Raw genomic sequence first — 26,941 nt, 5'->3', positions numbered from 1 at the left:
CTAATTGGCCGGTTGGTGTCCGATGTCCAGCCTCCGCTGGGCGGAGGCGCGCTTGCGCTTGGCGAGCGGGGCGGCGTTGACCGCCCCTCCCAGGGTGCCTGGGGTTTGGAAGAAGGCCCTGGAGCCGGGCGCCACAGCCTCCTTCTGCGTATGCGGTGTCTGTGGAGCGAGAGGGAGAGAGCGATGAAAAGTCTGAGACCCTCGAAAAACCACACGCACTCAGAGAAACACCGCCTCTGCACAGCGTCCCCGCGCTCCCAAAATGATCAACACTGACAGTTGAGTATCAGCGTGACACGATTCAATCCCTCATTATCCCATCATGTAAATACCAGGCTTAGGGAACACCGCAGCTCAAACACTCCCGGGGAATGGCTTAACCTCCAAGCGGGCACTAAAGAATTAAGTGGCGGTGCAATGGGAATACATTTCTCCTCACATAACTATGGTAAAAGAAGACGAATGAAAGTGCACATGTTCCAACGAGCTTGGGAAAAGGAGAGCGGGCACGGAACATTCGCACTTTCCAAGGGGGGAAATGCACACCGACCACACCACAACTTGGACAGCGGAAGCAATTTGTCTACTGCTGCGTCAAGTCTGTTCTGTGTACATACAACAAAGCAGCTTAATAAATGAACTAGTACTTTGGTTAGTTCTAAGTAATATCTACATAATGTACACTACACTGTACATTATATAGCTACAATAATGGACAGTTGCATGGTGCCAATCAAAATGGTTACTTTAAATGCCAGCACACCAGTTGGAGTGTTCAGTACCGGGGTGGGAGTATGTGTTATACAATGTGACTTGTAGCCCTTGTGAAACTAAATATTTGGTAAGTTACCCCCTAGGGCAGGTACCCTCACACACAAAAACAAAAATGCAGCAATCCTGATCTCTATACTGCTTCCCCCTGGCCAGCCGGGGCGCCTGATGGAGGGGAAAGGAACTGGTTCGAATAACGCGGTCCAACCGGGTACATTTATTGTAATCAAATTATTGTCTTAGGAAGGCAACAGAAAATATATATTATTGAACTCAAGTCTCCATGGCGTGCGTAATCAATAGAAAAAGAGTCATTTTGGGGGTGAACTACTCCTTTAAAGTTGGAACTGGGAAGGGAAGCATCTCCCCCCCTGATCTATGCCTCGTTACGACGTCGTCATCGTCTCGTCCTATCGTTAATAATACTCGCTTAATTTGGCACCTGGGGGTCTCAGAGGGAGTCTGAGAGCTGTTCTCTCCGAGGCTACGCAGAGAAATGTCATCGGAGGAGGTATGTTGGGCTTTGCCGTCGAGAGCATTAATCCCTGTTTAATGGCTCCGCGATTAATCAGCCTGTACTGAGGTGGAAAGAAAGAAAAACCTACTAAACGTGAGGAATTGTGCCCTAAAACAAACACCCTACTTGGGCTCGCATGAAGCCGTGTGACTGTGGAGTGCATTTTGCAGGTGCCCGGTAGTAAAAAGGATGTGCCAGTTAAGCATTCACAACGGGAGGTTTGGTGTGTCTGAACGTCATTTTAACCTCAACATAGAAACATTTCATTCAGTTTTAGTCATGGGATATTAATACAATCTGGGAAAAAATACCTTACCAAGAAATGTCTTCACCTGTGGTTAGTAACACATCTAACAAAGTTTGAAATTCAAAATTCCTAGGAGCTTTTTTTTTTACAGCTGCTGAAGGTTGGGCTCCCATTGAGTTTCTATACACTATACTACAGGAAGAAAATACCCAGAAAGAAATCTGCTTTAAGTAGCATGTGAGGGGTCTAACCAGGACCCACAAAACAATGGTTTAGTGATGAGTCATCACTTTTCACCGTTTTGTGGGGGCCATTTTTAGCCCTAGGAATGTTTTTTTGTGCAAAACAAATGCTTGCAATGGATTCAGAATCATGACAAACCCCTTGTGTGACCCCTCACATGCTATTTAAAGCAGACTTTTTTTCTGGGTATTTTCTTCCTGTAGTATAGGGTATAGAAACTCAATGGGAGCCCAACTTTCAGCAGCTGTAAAAAATCTCCTAGGAGGAATCTGGAATTTCAAACTTTGTTAGATGTGTTACTAGACACCTTGGTGAAGAAAGTTCTTGGTAAGGAATATATTCTCAGATTTGACATTATTCTCATAAGATTCTTTGACTATTTGTGCTGTTAGCTATCAAAAACTGAGTGTTACAATTAATTACAATATTAATTACATTTAATACACACATTATAGGTCGAGGGTCTTACCAGTGGTTCTGTTACGGTGGTGCTGATGGGCTGGCCGGACCCCTGGGGAGAACGGGGAGAGCAGTGTCTGCTCTGCTCTGGGGTGGACGGGGTCGAAACCGACGCCATAACGCCCATCTCCGCCGACGACCCCGCCATGGCATAGGGCGCCGCCGCGCCCACCATGAAGTGGGCGTGGGCGGGCGACACCATGGCGTGGGCGGGCAGGGCGAAGCTCAGGTTGCCGTGGGCGTCTGCCTCGGCGTGCTGCTGCAGGAGGGGGTAGTGGGAGAGGGCAGAGGACGGCACCAGAACGTAGGGCAGGGCCAGGGTGGGCATGGCGCCAGGGGGGAGCGCCAGGCCGCCGCCGCCGGGCGACTGGCCAGCGGCGGGGAGGAGGAAGTTGAGGTGGCTGAGGCCTGGCGGGGACACAGGAGGATTAATGATGTCGTCTGCTGCACAGAATCATCACTTATGCTGCTATCATACAGTAAGGTCACCGGTTCCTCTGTGAGCAGGGACGTGCTGGGCCCCTGATTCAGCCCAGGAAAAAGAGTTGGAGAGGCCCTCATTGTGCGCTACAGCGCTGCTGCTACTCAAAGATTTGCCATTTCAGATCATGACAAGTGACAAGCCAGTGGGCCAATTACATGAGTTATATTTTGTCGTTGTCGGGTCCAAAACCGTTTGTTTTGTATTTATCATTTTAAAAATGATTTAAACTAGTGAAAACAGCCGATCTACAAGCACACAACGCCTCGCACCGCGAGGTGTTGTGTGCTTGTAGATCTGCTGTTTTCACTACTTTTGTGCGACGGCCTTGTATGATGAAGCAGGGCTTTGCTTTGCGAAAAAATCTACAAATTTGAAAAATGGATTTTCTTCCCCTAATGGCCGGCCTGGACCGGCCGGGAATGAACCGGCCGTTCGGGAGTTGTCCCGCTTTTCCCAATGGCCAGCACGTCCCTGTCTGTGAGGCTACTATAGGGATGGGACGATACGCCATATTATCGTTTATCGTGATAAAAAAGCAATTATTTTTGGGGGGGCCCAGATGATTAACTTAATGTGCAACATTGTTTTCTCACTCGACAGTAAGCAAACCAACATTTCTAAAGTGACAATCGTGGAGATTTCATTTATCGTGATATCGTCCTCCGTCATGCACTGGGATCAATTCACCTTTTATTTGCCGAGCTGCATATCTGGTACCACTTAAACCCTCAATAGTTGGTAAAAGGTACTTATAATATACGTACTTGATACAGTCTTTTTTTCACTCTCTATCAAATGTCTTTGCCAAAAAATAGCCAATCTACAAGCTCACAACGCGCCGCGTTGCGGTGTGAGCTTATAGATCTGCTATTTTTTGGCAAATGTTACGCCCAGGATAATGGATTTTGATTATCGCGATGGTATCGTAAATCGTGATTTCTTTTGTCACAATAATCGTGATATGACATTTTCATATCGTCCCATCCTTAGTCTACTGCCCCAGACAGCCTGAGCATATCAATGAACTACAGCTGCATACATGGATGTGTAGGCAGAACTGTCCAAAATAGGTGATCCACTTTTCAATCTGCCGTCTATATTTTGGGTTTTTCCCCCCCTAAAACACGATGATCAGGTATTATGATTATACTAGGAGGAAGACTTTTAAAAAAAAAAAGTGTACAGAAAGTGTTAAAATTGGGTTTTTATGTGGCCACACCCACCAGTTCATTAAGTATGCCTGGTTGTCATGGTGGCTGGTGGCACAGCTGAAGTTAGCCACACCCACAGGGTGAATGGTAAAAGGGGAGGGGATGATTTTATGATGTAATTTAATCAGTTTTTGGAGCTGTGTGGAACAGAGCTCCCCATAGGCAGCAATGTGTGTCCAGTCTCACAAGTGAGAACTGTCCCGTTGAGTTTGAACTGTCCCGTTGAGTTTGAACAGGATCTGCGCATGCGCGACACACGCACGCACACGCACGCACACACACACACACACACACACACACACACACACACACACACACACACACACTTAATCGTTTTCAAACCGAAATCGCGATGCGAAATCCCGCGATTAGCGAATCGCAAATTTTTGAAATCCATTCATAATTGACTAAGGAATGATCAAATCAAACTGTGGTGACTTTCTTTGCTTCCGAGCATCCACACGCTGAAAGTGAAAGTGAATTTGGCACAGTGGCCACTGTGCAGGACTCTGCCAGTGCGTGGGAACTAGGGGTGCTGCAGGTGTTCCAGCACCCCATGGGGAAGTTTTCATTTTTTTATTTAAATAAGAAAAGAACAAATCAAACATAGCAAAAATACGTTGCCTGTTGTTGTCGTTTTTTATTTATTCATTTATATATATATTTGTATTTATATATAGATATTTCCATTATAAAATGGATTAAAAAATTATAAAAAATATTAGGCCTATTATTTTTCAAACATAGCAAAAATACGTTGCCTGTTGTTGTCGTTTTTTATTTATTCATTTATATATATATATATATTTTATATATATATATACATATTTCCATTATAAAATGGATTAAAAAATGATAAAAAATATTAGGCCTATTATTTTTTCGCGGGCGCGCTGCTCACACACACACACACACACACACACACACACACACACACGCACACACACAGCTCCACTTCGAACCGAGGTTTATTTTTTTTTCTTTCGACTGGGCCTTTTGAGGCCCAGTCTTTCAGCTTTCAGGAAGTAACCAAAAATACACAGGGAAGACAAATCTGCACATTATAACCATACCTGGGGGTCTATTAGAGTAATGTCAACTCCATAGACACATACAAAACAGAAAAAGTACAAAACTATGGCACCACCTCTAATAAGTGTAGATTGACTATTTTAGACATTCGTCTTACGGACAAGTATATAGGGCTTACGTGCTTTGTTACATAGGTTGCCCAGTATGTTCTCTCTTGAAAACAACAACGGTCCTCTCTTGATCATTTGAGTCAAATAAGCAGTTCAGATATAAACAGGTTTTCAGAAATGCCTACCTGCTGCATTGTTTGGTACGTAGAGGTAATGTTGGCCGAGGTGGGGGGGCTTACATGCACCCACCTCCCTGTCACTGGAGGCCATGGACGGGGCTTCTGAGGATTGAGGAGGGGTCTCGGCACCACTCATCTGTGACTCATCCCTCTGCACTTCAGCACTTGGCTAGAAGAACATAAGAAAAAAAGTTAGGAAGTTGAGGGGGCCCAGTTGATTGAATACAAACCCATTTAGGCCTAGACTTATTTAATGCTTTAACTATTGAAAAATGGCAGATATACAAGCTCACAGCAAGCTTGCAGATATTTTTTGAGAAATCGTGTCAAGTCTTTGAATATATCTTTTTAAAAGCGCTAAACTAAAATATTTGCTTCTGGGTGGTCTCTGGAACAACATATTTTTAGATGGGGGTCCGCGGCCAAATGCATGCAATATTGGGGGTCCTTGACATGACAAAGTTTGAGAACCACTGATTTAGAAGAAGGATTTAAAAGACGTTTATAGAATCGGGTAAAAAAAATATCCAAAAACCTGCACAAACGATTTTTCAAAAATAGCTATTTTTCAATAGTTAAAGCATAAAATAATGGTTAAAGTGGTTCAACTTCAAATTTAACATGACCCAGATTTGCGTTCCTGTGGATCTGGGGATCCACAGTGGCGGAAACGGCGTGGCTGCAACGTGGATCTCAGATGTAGATACGTAGATTGGACACACTTTATTATCCCAAGGGGGCAAAACAGTCGCACGGAGAAGGCACAGCAGTTAAAAAGACTGCATGTCATGTCAGACTCCATGTCATGTGGCCTGCCTGTGATGAAGTAGTCTAAGACATCTACGTATGACTTCATCTTTGGCCTTGGTTTCAACCTGATTAAAGCCCCTTTGATTGATACATTCACAGATGCATCAAAATGTTTAAATGTGACATAATTAGTGGAGGTACTTCTGTGGCAGTGTGCACTGTGCACAAGACATCTGGCACTGATTGGTCCAGAGTCAGACTCCAGCAGTTTCCAGGATTAGACCCTCTTCTAGAGCAGTGGTTCTCAACCTCCCCAGGGGGGTACCCAAATTATTTTTGGGGGGCCCCAGATGATTAACTTAATGTGCAAAATTGTTTTCTCACTCAACAGTAAGCAAACCAACATACGGTTTGAGTGTATTGAGGGTATCTGCCCATTTCTAAAGTGACAATTTAAGGAGTTTTTAATACCTCTAAAAATTACAAATTAAACATTGGCCGAATTGTCAAACATTAGAGGCAGAGATTGTGAAAATAGCAGATCTACTGTACATGCTCACAACGTCTCGTGACGCGAGGCATTGTGAGCATGTAGATCTGCTATTTTCACAATAGAACCGTGATATACGAAATGTAATGTCTCAACTCTTAGTGCTTTTCAGGATGGGGGGGTCCCCAGTTAGAATATGATTATTTAATAGGTTGAGAACCACTGTTCTAGACAGCTCTACCTCCTATAGAGCCACAATGTAAACAAACGAAAGGGTTTTAAGGCTTTAGCCATTATGTTTAAATAGCGTGTGTTTAGCTACTATGGGTTGACCACATGGCACTTGGCAACACTCCCAAGTGCTACTCATCATCTATCTGCCTTTCCCCGTACACAACCTCTAACCATGCGTCTCTTGTGAAATAACTCCAATCAGAAAAGATTAAGATTTATGGGGCTGATAGATTCATTCCATTAGCGTCCTCCTTTCTAAGCTTCTGGCGTAATTTTTGCAATATAACAAAACGGAACTGTACTCGTCGCCTGCTCATTTAATCTGCCTTATATATCGTCGTTGTCGAGTGGAAACCTTGTATGTCCAAAACCGTTTGATTTGTATTTATCATTTTAAAAATGATTTAAACTAGTGAAAACAGCCGATCTACAAGCACACAACGCCTCGCTCCGCGAGGCGTTGTGTGCTTGTAGATCTGCTGTTTTCACTACTTTTGTGCGACGGCCTTGTATGATGAAGCAGGGCTTTACTTTGCGAAAAATTTGAAACTTGGAGATACGAGGTTTCTGCCCGACAGTGACGTTATATATATTATTATTATATATATTTCTTTTTTACAAAGGACCATTATCTTGCCGTGAAAAATGGCACTCCTCAATTTTTGAGAAATCCAAGTGGAAGATTAACTGCACTGTTTTTTTTCTAATTAAGAAACACCCTATGCATCACTGAAATGATAACGCCAGCTTTAATTACAACAGGAATGACTTCCCCTTGTCACTGAGCAGGCCGATATCATTTCATATTTTCAATTTAATGATCTGCCTTCCAGAATTATTAACATCTTCCGATCAAGGGAGTGAAATTCAATTGAGGAAAAAAAAGGACATGATGATGCAAATTATTGTTCCCTAGAGCTGAAAAAGAAATAATTATTAACTCCTTCCCACCCACGTATAGCCTCAAGGTTCACTACAGTGCATGCTGCACGCAAAACTATAGATTAAACATACTCGGTTCCCTTTTCCCCCCTCTATACCAAACCTCTTTGCTGAAAATAGCCGATCTACAAGCTCACAACATGTGAGCGTTGGCGAAAACATTCGGGCATTGTGCCTATCATGACATGCCCAGCATATAGTGGTGGGTTGGCTTAACAAAATGATAAAAAAATGATAAAAGCGACAAACTTTTTTTGAGGCTTCTTTAGGACCTAATGATGGATTTTAGCCTGGGGTACCAAACTTTATTTTGAAAATTACCCATAGAATTATCCATATCAAGTTGGGCTCCCATCGACTTTCTATACAGGAGGAAAATACCCAGAAAAAAAATCGTACTTGGGCTAGAAATGGCCCCACAAAACGATGGTTTAGTGATGAGTCATCACTTTTCACCGTTTTTTGGGTGTTTTTGGGGGCCATTTCTAGCCCAAAACAAATGCTTGCAATGGATTCAGCATCATGACAAACCCCTAGTTAGACCCCTCACCCCTTTCTGGGTATTTTCCTCCTGTATAGAAAGTCGATGGGAGCCCAACTTGATATGGATAATTCTATGGGTAATTTTCAAAATAAAGTTTGGTACCCAAGGCTAAAATCCATCGTTAGGTCCTAAAGAAGCCTCAAAAAAAGTTTGGCGCTTTTATCCGCTTCGTTTCGATAATGTCAAAAACCAGGGTTGAGCAACCACACTAATAGGGAGGGACTCTGAACTGTAAATGAGCAGCAAATGGGACAAACCAAAAACAGTGACAATCTGGATGTCTCCTCTAGAGCTTAAGATTTCAGCCCGACGGGACCCTGACGGGTCGGCACTGCACAGTTTGGGCCCAATTGGTCGGCGTATTTGTTGGGCTTTGGGTTGGGTTGGCTTTTTTTTATTTTTTATTCAAATGTTTTTTATTTTTTATTCTTAACGCTTCCAGTGCCAGCCCCTAGAGGGCACCAAAGAATGCCAGGGTTTGTCCCATAGGCGAGCGCATTAGCATCCGGGGACTCACGTTGCAGTGACGCGCGTGCTCACGTTCGTGCACGTCATGGAAAGGTCCCGGATGATAATGCTAACAGAATAGCTATTCCCATTTTGTCATTTTAAAGATCATTTTTCGGCGATTTCGCCGTAAATAAACCTCGGCGCGCATCCCTAAAAACACAATCCAGAGATATGGGCCTCCAAAGATGTGGTTTTTCATTGGATTCGGCGGCGATTCGCGGCGCCGTTCGCGGGTAACGGCCGGCATGGCGGCCCCCGGATTTGGAACACTGGATTTAAAATTTAGGCTCAGGCTTCAGAAGGCCTCGGATCATTTTATTCATTTCATTAAAAAAGCCGAACATGTTCGGGATAGGCACACTGGACTACGTTCCGGAAGCGGCGCTGAACATTTGGTGAACATTGGGGGGCTCAAAAATGTATTTTAAACCATTTTTAATGGAATATATCGTCGGACCATGTAAAATGGCTAGCTGGCTAGCGTAGGACGAGCCAGGACCACCCACGACTCTACAAGCAGCTCAGGGTAAGTCAATTAATTAAAAAAAAATTGTATTGGATTGAAATAAAGCAGAACATGTTCGGGATAGGCACAGAATGAGTTAATACAAAAAGTGGTAATGGGTGGTACAGTGCAGCACAGCAACAAGTACAAATATATATACAGTCAGTCCAAGATAATACAAAAATAAAAATACAAAAGAAATAAAAGTAGGAACCTCTTCACATCTTCAAATAAGTGTCATATATGTTAGAAAACTATCCCATATCTCTTTCATCTTTCCCATACCATTCACTCTTCCCAGCATGTACTCATACGATGTGATTTTGATCATCTCCTCGTTCCACTCTTTAAAAACAGGGGTTCTTGGGGCTTTCCAGTTCCGCAGTAGGATTCTGGCTGCTGTGACCAGTCCAACCTTTACTATTATAAATGCTTTTTTATTTAACCTAGGGACCACTGTCCTGTCTCCTAAAAGACAGAGCAGCGGTAGTGGGGGTATGGTGAATCCCAACCATTTTGATAAGTAATCAAGAATTGTACACCAGAAAGGATACACCATGCGACATTCCCAAATCATATGGATATACGTGCCAACTTCTTCCTTGCACTTCCAACATGTATTACTCTATGTAATTCCCATTTTCTGTAATCTAGTTGGTGTGTAGTAATATCTATGAATTATTTTATATTGAATAAATCTTCCCCTTGCTTCTCTGATCCCTTGTCCTGCATTTGCTATAAGTCCTTTCCAATGTTCATCTTCAATATCCACACCCAGATCCCTTTGCCATATCAGTTTGAGACTGTCACATGTATCACCCAACTGTTGTTTTGACATTTTATAAAATACGGAGGCGGTATGAGCTTCGTGTGGTAGTTTTAAATAATCAAGCAATGGATTTTCACCGGCATCAAAAGTACTGCCCAGACAATGTCTCATTTGGAAATATTTCCAAAATGAACCATCCTTCCCAAAGTTTATATTTCGCTCTCAGATCTGAGCAAGTTATAAAGTTCCCATTGTCAAATAGGTCACAGATATTATTAATCCCTGCTGTCTGCCATTTTTTCCAAAATATCTTTGTCTTCCCAATACATATTTTAGGGTTATTCCAGAGTGAAGAGTATGGTTGTTTATACTGTGACATCTTGTGTGCTTTATGAATCTTAGCCCATACATTCCTTGAATGTGAAATTATAGGGTTCGGATTGGGTTCATTGCCCGCTACCTGTCACAGAACATCAATTGGACGAAATGGTGAAGCCAGGCTTCTCTCTATGATTACCCAGTCCAAATCAGAGTCCAACCCGCTCCAGTGTTTAGACAATTTTGGGTTGGCTTTTTTAATCTGGCAGGCAAGGGCAGCGCGGTATCATGATGTGGTCTCTGTGACTGTGTACAGTAAGCTGCTATCACAGCTCTATGGCTGCGCCGCTGCCAGCTGCGCAACTGTGAGCGTGTGTGAGTGTGACTGTGTGTGTGTGTGTGGCGTGTGCATGCATGCACTGCCCCAGCTCCTTTTCGTAACCTCTCCCTCCACAGCACTGCCTTTATATTTAATGAGAAAAAAGGCTGCATGCAGAAATTAAACTTGTTTTACAAAACATGGTTGCAACTCACAAATCCTCGCGCTGCGAGGCTTTGTGGGCTTGAAGATCTGCTATTTTCGGCTACAGTTTTCAGAATATGGACACTAGGGTTCAAGTTGTTAATATAAAAAAGGATTGGAATATTTGGAGGAACCCTTTAGTAACTCTGAGGACCCCCTAGGGGTCCCGGACCCCCTGTTGAAGACCCCTGCCCTAACAACAACAACAACCACACAAACCTTGTCAGACTCTCCCCTCTTCTTCCTCTTCTTCCCACATCTCTCCTCCTCTTCGTCCTCCTCGTCCCCGTCTCTCTTCCTCCTCTCCTCCGGTGTGGGGGGCTCCAGGGTCTCGGGGGTCCCGTACAGCATGACCACGGAGGGCTGGGACAGGCTGGAGAGGTAGGCCAGGTGGGGGTGGGGGTGGGACGGGGCGCTGAAGGGACCCTCGGGCTGCAGCGGGACAGCCAGCGGGGAGAACTGGCTGCCCTGGGTGAAGGTCTGCAGCACTCCTGCACTCAGCTGGTGGTTACTGCAACGTAGGCATGGGACGATAATTAGAGATGCTCCGATATTCCCGATCACAGCGTCAAATCCATAAATTCTTCTATTTATTGTGTTACTGTAGCAGCATTCATATTAATGATTCTTCTTAAAAAATGTCAATGTTTTCATTGACATTGTATATTAAAGTTATACCATGTAACTTTTTTTATAAAACAAATCTTAAAATTGTCCTAACTGTTAAATCGCTAAAGTTTTAGAACCCCCACTCTGTTATTTTCAGCTTCTGAAGCCTTCTCTTTATATGTTTTCTATGAGTTGTGAGGGGGGGAGAATTTCCCGGCAAAATGATGTCATCTCCCACATGATACACTACCGGCCAATCACAGCGCCGATCATACACCACCGGCCAATCACAGCGAGTCTTGCTGTCTCTAAAGGAAGTAGCTTCCCTCAGCAACTGTGTTTACATTGGTGAAGGAATCTTGCTTGCTACTCCCTCAATTCTGGTCTAAAAATGATGGGAGACGGCTCTACGGAATCGTATCGGCGAGGCGGAGGTGCTCGCGACGGCCGCGGTGGTCCGCGGACCCCCGTTCCGGTGGTCCGCGGCGACTCCGGCCGAAAAAAGCAATACCGCTACTGACCACTAGTTGAGCAGCTTCCACAGTACAGCTTTAAGTATAAACATTAGCAGATTGCAGGCGGAGGTCCTTTAGTATCCAATTCAACTTGTAGGAGTTGAAGCTGAGGTTACATTCAGTCCCACAGATAAATATTGTGAAAATGGCTGATCTAGCTTTTAGATTGGCAAAGCCGATAGAGGCAAAGCCCATACCGATCAAAGCCGATAGAGGCAAAGCCCATACCGATCAAAGCCGATAGAGGCATTATCGTCCGATCGCAATCACTCACCGATCAATCGGCACATCTCTAACGATAATCGTTATTATCGTTTATTGCGATAAAGAACGCTCAGAATAATTGCATTGCAGAGATTTGAATACATGGTGAAATTGTCCTCCATCATATGCTGGGATCAATTCACCTTTGATCCACTTAAACCCGCTACAATTGCTGAAACACACCTGTAAACCTAATTGATAGTCCCTTCTCTCTACCAAATCTCTTTGCCAAGAAATAGCCGATCATCTACAAGCTCACAACGTGTCGCGTTGCGAGAACTTGCGACGCGTTGTGAGCTTGTAGATCTGCAATTCTTTGTCAAACTTTCCGCCACCAGAATATGGATGCAGGGATTCAAGGATGGTTAACAAAAGTGGCATTTTAAGAGTATTAGGCATATGTTGATTATCGCGATAATATCGTAAATTATTTTGACGTCATTTCATATCGTCCCACCCCTACTGCAAAGAGAAGCAGCTACACCTCAGCTGTCCAGTTCTTTTTTTAGTGCAGTTGATGATTCTATCATGCAATAATTGATTACTTTTTTGATTCATCAAGTAATCAAGATGTCAACAAAAAGACATGAAGGGAAAAAAAACTAATTTACATCAATTGGTCTGTTTAAACACTTAAAGCTATACTGTGTAAGATTCTCAACTAGTGGTCAGTAGCCCTATAGCAAACCGCGGTCGCGTTCGCGTCTTTCGCCCGTTTTTCGTACCTTCACACCCCCGCGTCTGCCTCCACAACGCCGAGAGCTATCTTTGGAGGGGTCCCTGGTTCCTGTGCGTTCAGGCATTCCGGAGAAACGGACTACTTCACCCTGCCTGGTAGGCGAGATTACCTTTTGAGTAAAGAGACACACGGGCGACTACAAATATGGCGACCCCACTTCAAGATGCGCTGTGATTGGCCGGTAGTGTACCATGTGTGCATGATCGGCGATGTGATTGGGCAACGTATACACAACGTATACAGATGATGCAGATTACGTCAATTTTGCGCGAAATCCGGTCCACGGCCAGGATCATAGAAAACATATAAAGAGAAGGCTTCAGAAGCTGAAAATAACGGAGTGGGTGTTCTAAAACTTTAGCGATTTAACAGTTAGGACAATTTTAAGATTTGTTTTATAAAAAAAGTTACATGGTACAACTTTAAGCCCTACTTTATACTTTTACTTACAATGGTGTTGCGCACAAACGTAGCCACTCGACAAGCTCACAGTTGTGAGCCAATAGATCTGCTATGCTCCCTAAGAATAATTATTATGCCAATGTCATGGGTGCCCTGGTGCCATTCCTTCATTTTGCATAGGCAGCAACTACATGCCACAGGAGTAGTTAAAGGGGAAAACCACCCATTTTCAATATTGAACTATGTCATTAATATACCTTTGAGGAGTTCTGTGGAAATAGAAAAACGTTCCCCGCATTCTGTGTTGCCTAGAACTGGAGGATTGATTTGGGGGTTTGTATTGCAAAGTACACCGGCGTAATGTCATCACGGTGTACTTTGCAATACAAACCCCAAAATCAATTCTAAAAATGAAAGTTACAAAGAACCACAACCCTGTGGATGGCACATTGAAAACACTGTGGGAGGCAGCACCATACATGTAGCTCAGACGTGCATAGTACGTATTCTAAAGTTTAGTTAAGCACATGCGTCGTGTGTGGTGAAACTTTGGATTGCTTTGTGCAACGATAGGTATTCTTCGATTCGTACCACATTTCTGAGGCCACTACACGCACACTTTGACAAGGCATCGTGGGTAAAATATTCCCCCTCAGCAAATCTTTCCCCAGCCTCCTCTCTCTAGAAACACTTAACAGCCGTCTCAAGGCGGCCATGCGGCTTGGCCACAAGCAAGCAAACTGTCCACCACTGCAGGCCCAGCACAGCACAGTGCAACACACATCCATAGGAGAAGTGCTCGAGAAACAACAGTCTAAAGAGAAACCGTGCTGCCAGCTCCTGTAAAACCTAGCCTGAAGGCAGACGCAGCAGCCAATGCAAACACGCGGGGTTAGAGCAAAATACTATGTAAGAGAGACTATAAGAAAAACTCCTTTTATGAATTCAATTATCCGTGCAGACTTGGACAAAATGTGCGCTCAATTTCAGGCTCGGTTTCAGTCAGCCTGTTATAAAACCTGGGTTGGAGCACGTGGTGGGAGCCATGTGTTAATTGACTAACAGCATAATGTAAATGCCTTCAAGTTCAGCTTAGGACCGTTGTTTCTGTATCTCCTCCCTGTCTAAAAAGAGCATACTGCTGACGATATGTCATTGTACCGTGTATCAACAGCGTTGGCTATAAATTGTACATGAACATACCGTAACAACACAACAACAGCTTTGTTTTAGGTATTTGTTTGCATATATTCTAAGTCATTACGGTGTCACTAACATGGCTAATTGGCTGTTGACAAAACATCGTGGTTATTAAATCTTAAGCATTTTCTCCAAGGACTCATTTCAGCTATACTCTTGAAATAAATTCTGTGCTTAGTTTAAAATGCAGGTTTCAAGTTGATTTTCAAACTTATCAGAGCATGGGATGGACACGTACAGCAGGGTTCCCCAAATAGTTTTCCCCAAGGTCCGAATTATGTCTAAGGTACCAAGCAGAGGGCCACAACATTGCAGGGGGCGACGGTGGCGTTTCCGCTACTCCAGCAACAGTTCAGATATCGTCACTGTTGGGCAGAAACCTCGTATCTCCAAGTTTCAAATGTGTACATTTTTTGGTAAAGCAAAGCTTTGTTTGGTAAAGCAAAGATTTGTTCCCTCTAACCACCTGTACGTCAAAACGCGAAAATAGCTGATCTATAACGCAATGGCTCGCAACGAGTTGAGTTGTGTAGATGTTTGTCTTTTTATGCCGAATGTTCACCCATCATAATAGGGACAGTAGCAACCGTAGCGTTCATAAATAAAACGGTTGATAAACCCATGTGATTCCCTCCCATCCTTCCACTGAGTGGCCGATGAATGTGATGGCTGTTATTTGGGAACGGTATAACCCTGGTGTCCTCTGAATCATGCAAAGGGAAAGTATGGGTAGAAAAGAGTGAAGCAACAGGAACTCCATTCATCCACTGCTTCACTGTCAAAGTTCAGGGCTGATGTTGATCATTGTGAGAATAAAATGTTTTCATGCGACCTGCACAAAGACCCAATTGAAACGGCAACAAAAGGTGCATTAATAATGGCAGTGGAAGTTCCAGACATCATAGCTGTCCTCTGAGTCTGCTGTGACCTCGCTTTCCGTTTCATCGCAACCTCGTTCCAAGACTCATCATTTGGCCACGGACAACATTTCCCCCAGGACAAAGGGCGATTAGCAGCTAATTGTATACATTTGTTCCATGAACGGGTACACATTATTGTGTATCATTATTTTATGCTTTAACTAATGAGAAATAGCAGATATACAAGCTCACAGCACAGCACCAAGTGCCGCGCTGCGAGCTTGTAGATCTGCTGTTTTTGAAAAATCGTGAAAATTTGAATTTTGACCCTTCTTTTGAATCCTTCTAAAGATTTTTTGGAAAACCTATGTTTCTATGTCAGCAATCTGGCTATAGCCATCGTCAAAGAAAAGGTCCTTTTCACTTAAATGGAGTGTGTGTGTGTGTGTGTGTGTGTGTGTGTGTGTGTGTGTGTGTGTGTGTGTGTGTGTGTGTGTGTGTGTGTGTGTGTGTGTGTGTGTGTGTGTGTGTGTGTGTGTGTGTGTGTGTGTGTGTGTGTGTGTGTGTGTGTGTGTGTGTGTGTGTGTGTGTGTGCTTGCTCACTCAGTGCTCTTTCCAAACTGCAGATGATACACTGTGCTGTTACTTGTGGTCCGTATGGAACAGTCTAAAGGCTGAGGTACCAAACCTAGCAGTGGGAAAGAGAAATCATGTGTCAGACATCTTTTGAGAATTTAGATAGAACACATTATTGTGAGATCTTAGTGCAATGGTTCTCAATCTTTGGTGTCCCCAAAAATATTTTGGGGGGTCCCCAGATGTTTAGCTAAATGTTAACCTTGTTTTCTCACTAAACAGAGCAACATACAGTATAAGTGTATACAGGGTATCTGCACATTTCTAAAATGAAAATCTAAGGACTTTAAAGACCTTTTTAGTTGGCCTACCTCCGGTCAAACATTGGTAAAACTGTGAAATATTAGAGGCAGATGTAGAGCATGTAGATCTGCTATTTTCACAATTGAATAGACCGGTTTCTTGTTTACAAACATTGAGACTAAATGCACAGGTGACTGTATCATGTAATCAGTCCGTCCAATCCCCAAACCTGTTGTTTTGGGGAGCGCTGGTTAAGCCTGGTTTCATTGGCTAATTTTGGTACCGAATCAAACGTGACGTGGACCAGAAACCCGTCTATAGATAAGAGTCAAACTAAATAAATGCCAACTCCTACAATTCCAAGTGCTTGTGCAGGGTGGGGGGGTCCCCAGTTCAAATATGATTATTTTGGGGGTCGCCGCCTGAAAAGGTTGAGAACCACTGTCTTAGTGCAGCTAAGGTTTTTTTTTTCTTTACTTGTCTGCTCTCTGAGGGGGCTGCTCGGAGCGGAGCTGACCAGCCGCTGGCTGGCAACAGACGTGGGCGTGACGTTGAAGGAGGCGTAGCGTGCCAGCTTGGGCTTGGTCTGGTCAATCAGCTGCCTGACCGTCTGACCGCCCCAGGCGAACGGACCCACGGCTGCCTCGCTCACTCGCTTTTCTGAAAGCAGAGAGAGAGGCAACGGTCAGTATTCAGGTCAGGAGCAGCACAAGGGTTACAGTTTGTGGTCCTGAAACTGGATGTGAGTTAGCATTTTTTTTATAAGCGATGGGTTCCCCCACGACAGATATCCAAGGTTTAGGGAGTCAGTAATAAACAATCAAAAGGCACCGCTTACTTCACAATGGGTGGGATTTTTTTGTTTTTGTTTTTTACCCTACAAAGCTGATTTTCTGAAATCCAAAACCCAATGGAAATCTACCATATGAACGCATAGCTGTAGCGGAAGTAAATTCCGTGTTAGGCCAGGCACGAGCACACATAGACATCAAAGGGGGCTTGCTTTTTTACCCGTCTGTAAAATGTGCCCTCTCCAGAGAGTCCAGACCATGAATGCAGTTTTCACTATGGTGAAAGAAATGCAAATGCCCTTTTTCCATGCCATACCTGAAGGCAGCATTCAAAAGAATTGCCATGTCCAAACTCTCCTGAACTTGAATGCAGCATTTTATGTTGATGATGTTGTATTCTGTGTAGAAATCAATGCTGTAGGCTACACCACATTGTCTTTTTTATGCTTGGTTTAGTGTGGTATCAAGTACTGAAAATAGCCGACCTCCAGGCTCACAACACGCCGCAGCACGACACGTTGTGAGGTCTGCTATTTTCAATATTTTCACCAAAAGGTGATATTTCAGCCCCTGCCCCCCTAACATTCTCTGCACGTCCCTGGGTTAGGCTACAGACACACATCATCACTTGAACGCCATTGAACGCTATTAAAAAAAAACAATAATGATGCCTTTTAGGGGTTGTGAGCTGCCTTATAGAGGGTATGCGCATCCATAAAGTGAAAGGCTAATCGAGTGGCAAAGTGAGTTCAACGTCGTTTAACGCAATCAGATAGGACTTTTCTGTTTGGATGTATGGGCTGTCAAGGCCAGAAAGTAGTTTTTTTGCCACTCAGTAGGCGTTCCCGCGTAACTTCCGGGTATGATGATGATGAGGTCACGCACATAGCCTCTTTCAAGGACAATGTCATGCTTGAACCATGGTTCACATGGTTTCCCCTGATTATAGGACAGATTATACATTAACCCATTTAGGCCTAGAAATATTGACTGCTTTAACTATTGAAACATAGCAGATATAAAAGCTCACAGCACGGCACCAAGTGCCACGCTGCGAGCTTGTAGATCTGCTATTTTTGAAAAATTGTGAACATTAGAATTTTGACCAGATTCTTTTGAATCCCTCTAAGGTTTTTTGAAAAAAACTATGTTTCTATGTCAGCAATCTGGCCAGCCATCGTCAAAGAAAATGTCCTTTTCACTCAACTGGAGCTCAGTTAGTCTGTTGTTGAGAGACCACTATGTCAGTGGTTCTCAAACCTTTTCATGTGAAGGACCCCCAAACTGATATTTATTTGGCCACGGACCCCCATCTCAAAATATCTAGTTCCAGGGACCCCCCAGAAGCAAAATTTGAGTTACAAATGTTCGCTTTAAAAATACATATATTCAAAGATTAGCACACATTTTCACAACTTTTTCAAAAATAGCAGATCTACAAGCTCGCAGCGCGGCACTCGGTGCCGCGCTGTGAGCTTGTATATCTGCTATTTTTCAATAGCTAAAGCATTCACTAATTCTAGGCCTAGTGCAGTTATTCTTCTATTCTTACCATCTGCATTTGTGAAATGGACAGGGCCGATCCACTGGAAGGCAGGCTTCCTGCCCCACTCCTCGCGCACGTGGACTTTCTTTATCAGGCTCAGGCTGGTCAGCACGTTGGCGATGTCGTACAGCCGACGGACCTTGGCTGAAGAAACAGGGGTGGGCGATATGGTGATAAATATACAGATCCTACTAAAGAAATTAGAATATTGTGTGAAAAAGCATTGCAGATGCCCTAGCAGCCCAAATCATAACCGACTTCGGAAACTTCCCACTGGACTTCAAGCAACTCTGACTTCAGAAGGCTGACATTTCTCTGTTATAAATCCTTTTTTTGAGTGGTTTTGTGTAATATTGTAATATTTGAAATATGGACTTTTGATATTCATGAGCTGTATGCCATAGAAATTGAAAGATTTTAACAAAAAAAAGGTTTGGAATAATTCACTGAATGTCCAATGTATCTAGAATATATGAAAGTTTCAAGAAATATATGAAAGTTTCAAGAAAATTTACTTTTACACAATATTCTAATTTTTCGAGAAGGATCTGTATATCGTTGAGACAATACAATGTCTCTACGATAGACAATACAATGTCTCCACGATACAATGTCTCCACGATACAATGTCTCCACAATACAATGTCTCCACGATATGCCTTTTCAGAGATAACGTATACCGGTATATCGTGATACAATAGAATTTAGACCTCCCAAAAGGAACCCAGAGAGTCCCTGGACTCTTTTTTTTATTTATTTTTTTATTTTGTATACTCTTTTATGTATTTAAGAATTTTCATTTCCCCCAAAAATGGAGAGAAATCAATGAAAAGTTGTATCGAAAAACCACATCCTGCTCACATATTCAGAGGGTGTCAGGAGTCGCCAGAAAAAAGTACAGGTGTTTTAATTGAATCAATCATGGTTAAAATGGAGTTTGAAGTTATAATGGGTTTGTATAGGAAGGTCCTGGAAGGGGGAAAATTGGGGGAAATGAATATCAAATATCTAAATACTGAATGAAGACATTCGAAAACTGTCCTGGGTGTTCCCAAAAGCCTGATTAGACGATAAAATTACAAAGTTTTTTTGAAAGTGAAATATCCCTTTAAGTGATGTTGCAGGTGTCCTTACTTTTGTACTTGCTGTGACTGGATGAATCCTGGCTCTCCTCGATGAGGATCTTGGCGGCCAGATCCAGCGTGACCGTGTGGGTCTTTGACACCAGGAACAGCATGACGAACTTCTGGCTCATGATGCGTAGCGACTTGTCTTTCCTGTTGCTAGCGGCTCCTGCAGGCAACAACAATACGGGCACGTCAAGTTCACTCACTGCGGTAGAACGCTGTACAATTGTGTACAATTACTGTGCTACTGAGCCTACATTATAGCATCATCCAAACTTATCTTAAAGATGCAGTTCCATGATTCCCCCACAAAAAAACATGATTATCAGGTATTATGATTATACTAGGAGGAAGTTTTTTTTCAAAATAAGTGTACAATAGAGTTTAAAGTAGGTTTTTATGTGGCCACACCCACCAGTTCATTAAAGGCCCGCTGACACGCCCCGAAATTAGAATAGTATGATACAGTAGGTCACGTGGTCTCTCTGAAAACGGTCTGAAACTCATGTCACAGTGTAATCTGCCCCTCGCCCCCCAACAACAGCTGACCAGTACAGTAAGTAGTCTAAGTACAGTCAATTAATTTGATTGGCTTATAATTGCGCATTCCCACAATGACATCATAAAAATATTAACTCATATTTTAGGATGACTTTTTAAAGTGGCAGTACCCCTTTAGGTGACAGTACAACGCGAGGCGTTGTGAGTATGTAGATCGGCTATTTTTACAATTTTTGCCTCTAATATTTGACAATTTGGTCGATGTTTAATTTGTCATTTCAGAGGTATAAAATGCCTTTAAATTGTCACTTTAGAAATGTGCTATACACTTAAACTTTATGTTGGGTTTGTTTACTGTTGAGTGAGAAAACAATGTTGTACATTAAGTCAATAGAGGTCCCGACCCACAGGTTGAGAACCACTGCAGACTGCAGGATAAACAGTACAAAGCATGTCAGCAGCAACTCGACCCATGAACACCCCGTGGGTTTGCACCAACGTTACTTTTATGTGTATCCTTCCTACTTTGGCTTATTCCTAGTTATTTTAAAGGCCTATTTGTACTTAGAATGTGAAAACATCAAAGGCATGCCTTTAAAAAGTGCACTACCGTCTACCTCAAGAAGTTCTGTATTTTTCTTTAAATAAACAAACATTTTTGCATAAAATTCGCCGTGGTATCGAAAATGGTATCGAGTATCGAATTTTTTTTAAATATCGTATCGAAGTTAGAAATCCAGTATCGTGACAAGCCTAGCTACTACCATGGCAACCACCGCATCCATGGACAAGTATGTACAACTAGAGCTTCTGATAATGCTAGGCAACACACACACACACACACACACACACACACACACACACACACACACACACACACACACACACACTAGAGTTCTCAACGGGCCTGAAAATTAAGGCCTGGCCCTAACTGGGTCAGCCTAATGTTGGGTCGGTTTCGGGTTCTCATTACTCTATCACAGAGTAATAGTAATAGAATAATAAAAAATATATTTTTTCTTTTTTCATTGAGCCCCAGGCCCTACCCGGCCCGACAAATTAGCATACATTTTAGGCCCTACCCTACCCTAAATGTCGGGTCGGGTTCGGGTATGGTCGGGTTCGGGCAGAATTTGAGAACTCTAACACACACACACACACACACCTAACCAAATGTTTTCCAACATCTTAATTTAGCAAAACTCCCTGGATAACCCGCTATCCAGAGGGGAAAAAATCAAATTACTGTCAATTACACTTAATGAAGCCATTCTGTTCAAGAAAGGCAACATGCTGAGTCACCCTGAGTATTTCTGATATAATTATTTTTCAGTAGACAGAAACCCCCCTTACTGGATTAGAGTTGGCTGGAGTTTGCTCAAATTACTTGTAGGAATAAACGGGGGGTAATAATAATAATAATACATTCTATCCCCAAAGCAGCAGCCACTAAATTAACACACCACAGCCAAATTAACGCCACATGCCTCCGTTAGCCGTTAAGCCGGCGGAAATGAAAACAGCAGCCTAGTTTCCATAACAACCTCTCTTTCTCTCCGTCCAATTTTCATTACAAGTGATTATCCAAACGGTGTTTGTGTTTGTTGACTTGTTGTCAAAGCTGGATACTAATAGCCCCCCCCCCCCCCCCCCTCCCATTCCAAAGAGGCAACTAATCATGTTGAGGCTTGGTGACATTTATTAACTAGAAAAACTCGATTTGCTGTTGCTAGGCTTAAGGTAGCATTAGGTTAGCTGCCATGACATGTCTAACTCACTGGTTCCCAAGCAGTGGGTCGGGACCCATTTGTGGGTCACAGACCAATTTCTAATGGTCACGACTCGAGTAAAAATCCTACATTTAAAAAGATACTTCAAAAGGACCCTTTTTTTATAAGTTCTAAAATAATAATTGTATACATTTTACAACAAACAAAATTTCTCTTTTGGGTCTCAACTGGAAAGGTTTGGGAACCACTGGTGTAACTGCACCGCAAAGACTAGCTTGTTGTGAGCAAAGAGATTTGGTAGACAGTGAATAAAAAGACTGTATCAAGTACGTTATTTCCAGGTCCGTTTTACCAGGGTTTAAAATGGTACATGCATGTGTAACATTACCATGTGTACATGGTATATGAAACTCGGCAAATAAAAGGTGAATTGATCCCAGTGCATGACGGAGGAGGATTTCCCGATAAATTAAATTGTGTGTCATGATAAACGATAATAAAGATTATTGTCCCACGTTGATCTGACATTTTCAGATCAACGTGTGGCTGCTCCTCACCATTGCAGGATTCTGTGTCCGCGCCCGTCCCCACCTCCCTGCCTTCTGCCGCCTGCTCCATCTGGAGGTGGTAGCCCTGCTGCCGTCCCTGTCGCTGCAGCTCCTCCAGGGTAGCGCCCAGCCGCTGGCGCCCGTACCACGTGTAGCGGTTCTTGGCAATGCGACCCACGATCATCAGCGACTCCAACACGTTGATGATGTCATATATTCGCCGTCGCTCCACGCCTAAGGAGAGAACGGGACAGGACACAATTTACCCTCCTGGCCCCCAAACTGTGGAATAAACTCCCTGTCGCACTTAGAACTACAGACTCACTCCCTAACTTCCGCCTTGGACTGAAGACTCACCTCTTCAGACTCCACCTAAACCCATAACACTACTGTAGCACTACTGTAACACTCCCCTTCCCTCGATGAACACACATGAAGCTAGATAGCATTTTTAGTTTTTAGAAAAGTTATGTATACCTATGTTATTGTTTTTCTAGATTGATATTCCTATGCATTTGTTGTATTGTTGTTGATGTACTTTTTTGTAGTGAAACATCTTCTGATGCTAAGCTGGGGCACATCATCAGTGATGGACCTGAGATCATTGAGTGTTTCGGGCCTTTCAACATCAGACACCCTCTCTCAGGCGGCCCAGCTGAGGTTCATGACGCCTCAGCTTGTGCCCCAGCAGCGTTCAACCACGGATCTGCCCTCTTTATCCAGAGCCACCTAGAGGCTTTCTCTGCTGCCTCTGTGACTTATTATCTTGCTTATTATATTGATGTATTACCTGCTTATTGTAAGTCGCTTTGGATTAAAAGCGTCTGCTAAATGCCTAAATTGTAAATTGAATGGAAATCTGCCTTTGGCTAAATTGTGGTCAGATTAAACAGAATATACAATACACACATACGTTCTGTTTATTACAGCAAATATACAGTGTATATATATGTACACCGTCATATATATATATCGTCACTGTCATCTCCAATTTTCAAATGTTTTTTTTTTTTTTCATAAAGTAAAATCCTGCTTCATCATACAAGACACACATTAAGCTTGTGAAAATGGCAGATCTACGTTGTGTGCTTGTAGATCGTCTACCGGTATTTTCACTAGTTTAAATCATCTTTCAAGTGATAAATACCAAAAAAATGAACGGTTGTGGACATACAAGGTTTCCACCCGACAACAACGATATACTGTATACAGTATATGCTGTAATAAAATAAATCTTATATGAAAGATGCTGTATGATCTATGATGATTATGTGTAGTTTGAGCAAGAAGGGAAAACGAGAGCACCATGTAACAAATTGCAACTCTGTGGCAACTAAGGTTGTTAGGCTAAACACAATGATAGGATGGTTGGTATGAAAGGTAGGTAGCCATAGCAACCACCCCCCAAAATCCAATGTCGTTATAAATCGTTATTAAAAACGTTATGATGCTCGTGAAATGGATATTAGCCATTTCCATTATTGCCACCACCCCTGAGTAGTTTTCCTATTATGGCACAACCATGGGCTGTGACTAGTAGTGTCTCTCTCTCTCTCTCTCTCTCTCACGTACACACACACACACACACACACACACACACACACACACACACACACACACACACAATCGCACACACGCACAATTTCCTTATAACGCTCTTTGCTCATTGGCTCTTACTGAGGCTGGTCGCTACTTCGTCCAGTGAGATCCTGATGGCCTCATTGGCCGGTGGGTAATCCGGGTAGAGAGCCAGGAACTTCTGACACAGCAGGCCCAGACTCTTCTGTTTCCTGTCTACCAGGATGTGTTTCGGTTTCGTCTCGCCGTCCTCCTCTGTCCCCTCCTCTGTGACCTCAAGCTGATCCGACTTCATGAGAGCGAGAGAGAGAGAGAAAAAAAAAACAAGCCGTTATGTGGGCAGAAGTTGAAAGCAATTAACATGATGTTAATTTTCAGTTTAACTTTTCAGTTCATGTCGGAGCAACAGCTGCATCCATAATCATCCATTCTTATGATAAGAATCGTGATCTTAACCTTCTGGATCTGAAGCACTTGCTGTTTTTATTATTCTAATACACAACTGTGCACCCTGTCCCGCTAGTTTTATCTCATCTTAATATGACAGAATTAGTAGTTCATTATCATACTAGGGATGGGACGATAAGCGATATTATCGTTTATCGTGATAAAAACACTCACGATAATCGCAATATCATCCTCTGTCATGCACTGGGATCAATTCACCTTTTATTTGCCGAGCTGCATATAATTGGTAAAAGGTACTTATAATATACATACTTGGCATCTTTTTTCCCAGTCTCTATCAAATTACTTTGACAAAAAATTGCTGATCGTTGCGACTCGTCGTGAGCTTGTAAATCTGCTATTATTTGGCAAATGTTCTGCCCCCGGATAATGGATTTTGATTATCGCGATCATAACATCGTAAATCGTGATTCCTTTCGTCACAATAATCGTGATATGACATTTTCATATCGTCCCATCCCTATATCATACAAGTCTAAATGTTGGCTTTTATTCATGGAACTGATGGTACCTGACAGGACTCCTCTACTGTTGCTTCCTCCGGCAGTGCTGGGTTCTCCCTCTCGTTCTCTATGGGCCTGAACAGCACCTTCCGCATCTCTCGATCCCGGATGTCGGGACTCGCAGCACTGATCAGCATCTTCAGGTTGGCCGTGGGGGTCCAGGGGTCCGCGAGGAGACCTCGGTCCGGGTGTTTGATAGGGGTGATGTGGGCGAGTTCAGGGCTCGGGAACTTGTTGGTAAAAAGGGAAATACCGGTAGGCACAGTGGACTCCGGAGTGGATTTCTTCCTCTCTGTGCAGATGTTCTCCTGAAAGGGAGAGATGATAAATTGTATACGATGTAATACGATAAATGAATAAGATAATTATGTATACTTTAGTTTACATATCTAATATGGTGGAACACTAGAGAACTGGGCTCACAAGCAAATATTAATGAGAATTGCTGCCATACAGGTGAGGTTTGTACTTTGTATCCATGTATGTGTCTCGTATTACCATGAATGTGATGGTTACATGTCTTCATTTCGACACTAACCCTATCTCTAACCCTAACCCTAACCTCTATGGAAGTGTTGCCACTCCGACAATAAGAAGTCAATGTCGGAATGGAGACATGTCCCCGAATGTGATCTGGTTTGGGATTTATTTTGGCCCCCACATTCATTCACCTCACAAGAAGCCTTTATGCCTATGTTTTAATAATGTCCCAACTTTACCTTTTGCTCGTTTTCAGTGCTATCCTCCACCAAATCTATTCTGGCATGTTTCCTAGGACTTGAGAGATCTTTCAATGCCAGGCATTTGACTTCCATCTGAAGAGAGAAAAAGAAAAAGTAAAGAGAGTTCAAAATTAGATACAAGTAGACCTAATGTAATCTACTAATTGATAATCAAATAATAAAACACTGCGAGGAATGGGTATTGAACTGATGTGGGTCGCTTGAGGGGATCACGTAAAAGAGTGCTTCTCAAAGTGGAGTCCGGGGACCCCCAGGGGTCCTTAAGTTCTAGGGGGTCCCCAGCTAAATGAAAGTTAGGAACCAAATGGACCCTTATGGGTCTGTAACTCAGAGAGTGTACAAATGGAACCAAATGGACCCTGATTTGGTTCCATTTGTACACTCTCAGAATTAAATTAACAATATAAATGTGGGTAGCAGAGATAGAAATGCCATTAAATGGGGGTCTGTAGTACCCTAATCCTAATACATGCCAAACTGGGGGTCCCTGGAATTAAAAGGTTGACTAATACTGCTACACTGCTATACAAAATCTTCTCTTATGGGGGTCCCTGGCATATTATCTTTTCAAAAGGGGGTCCGCGGGCTAATAAGTGTCAATCTGGGGGTCCTTGACATGAAAAAAGTTTGAGAACCACTGAAGTAAACTTTTGCAACTCATGAAACGATTTGGCGCAAAGACACACAGCTAATTAGCGCACAGTGCTAACTGCACTAATCTAACTATACTGTACGTTAACATTCACTGGCAATGTTCTCTTTCATATTCTACAATAGCTTACTGTATGGCTACTCCTACAGTAACGGCTAAATTAAAACATTTATCCATAACTTAATGAACATCGAGCTCATCATGTATATAGCATCGTTCCACCCACTAATTTAGATATAAATGATGTTTATAATGATGTTATTAACAACTCTGTGGGATGGGGAAACATAACATTAAACCTGAGAACATCTCAACGTATTCATCAATACATTAATTTATCCAAAATAGCTTATAATTTAGCTGGCGATGACAACGATCACCAGCATATAATAAAATAGCAGGAAAATACCAGTTTTCTCACCATTCCCACAGCTTCCTATGAATGAAA

At 42.9% G+C, this 26,941-nt stretch overlaps 1 protein-coding gene across 1 annotated transcript; it reads right to left on the bottom strand.

Annotated features, from left to right (window-relative positions):
* e2f7 (E2F transcription factor 7) lies at window positions 1-26,941 on the bottom strand (the record flags this gene model as incomplete). The annotated part of the gene is made up of 13 exons (XM_080754227.1): window positions 26,915-26,941; window positions 25,818-25,913; window positions 25,107-25,406; window positions 24,227-24,407; window positions 22,517-22,783; window positions 19,778-19,936; window positions 18,650-18,787; window positions 16,784-16,966; window positions 16,031-16,115; window positions 11,193-11,349; window positions 5,260-5,422; window positions 2,248-2,645; window positions 1-159 (listed from the first exon to the last, which is right to left on the bottom strand). The coding sequence occupies exons 1-13, from the start codon at window positions 26,915-26,917 to the stop codon at window positions 1-3; spliced, it is 2,289 nt and encodes a 762-aa protein (XP_080610353.1). The 5' UTR covers window positions 26,918-26,941.

This window comes from Nannobrachium achirus, assembly GCF_963921795.1.
Source record: "Nannobrachium achirus genome assembly, chromosome: 23".
Classification (NCBI taxonomy): domain Eukaryota; kingdom Metazoa; phylum Chordata; class Actinopteri; order Myctophiformes; family Myctophidae; genus Nannobrachium; species Nannobrachium achirus.
Note: the sequence above shows the minus strand (reverse complement) of the source record. Positions and strands in the feature narration are given on the sequence as shown.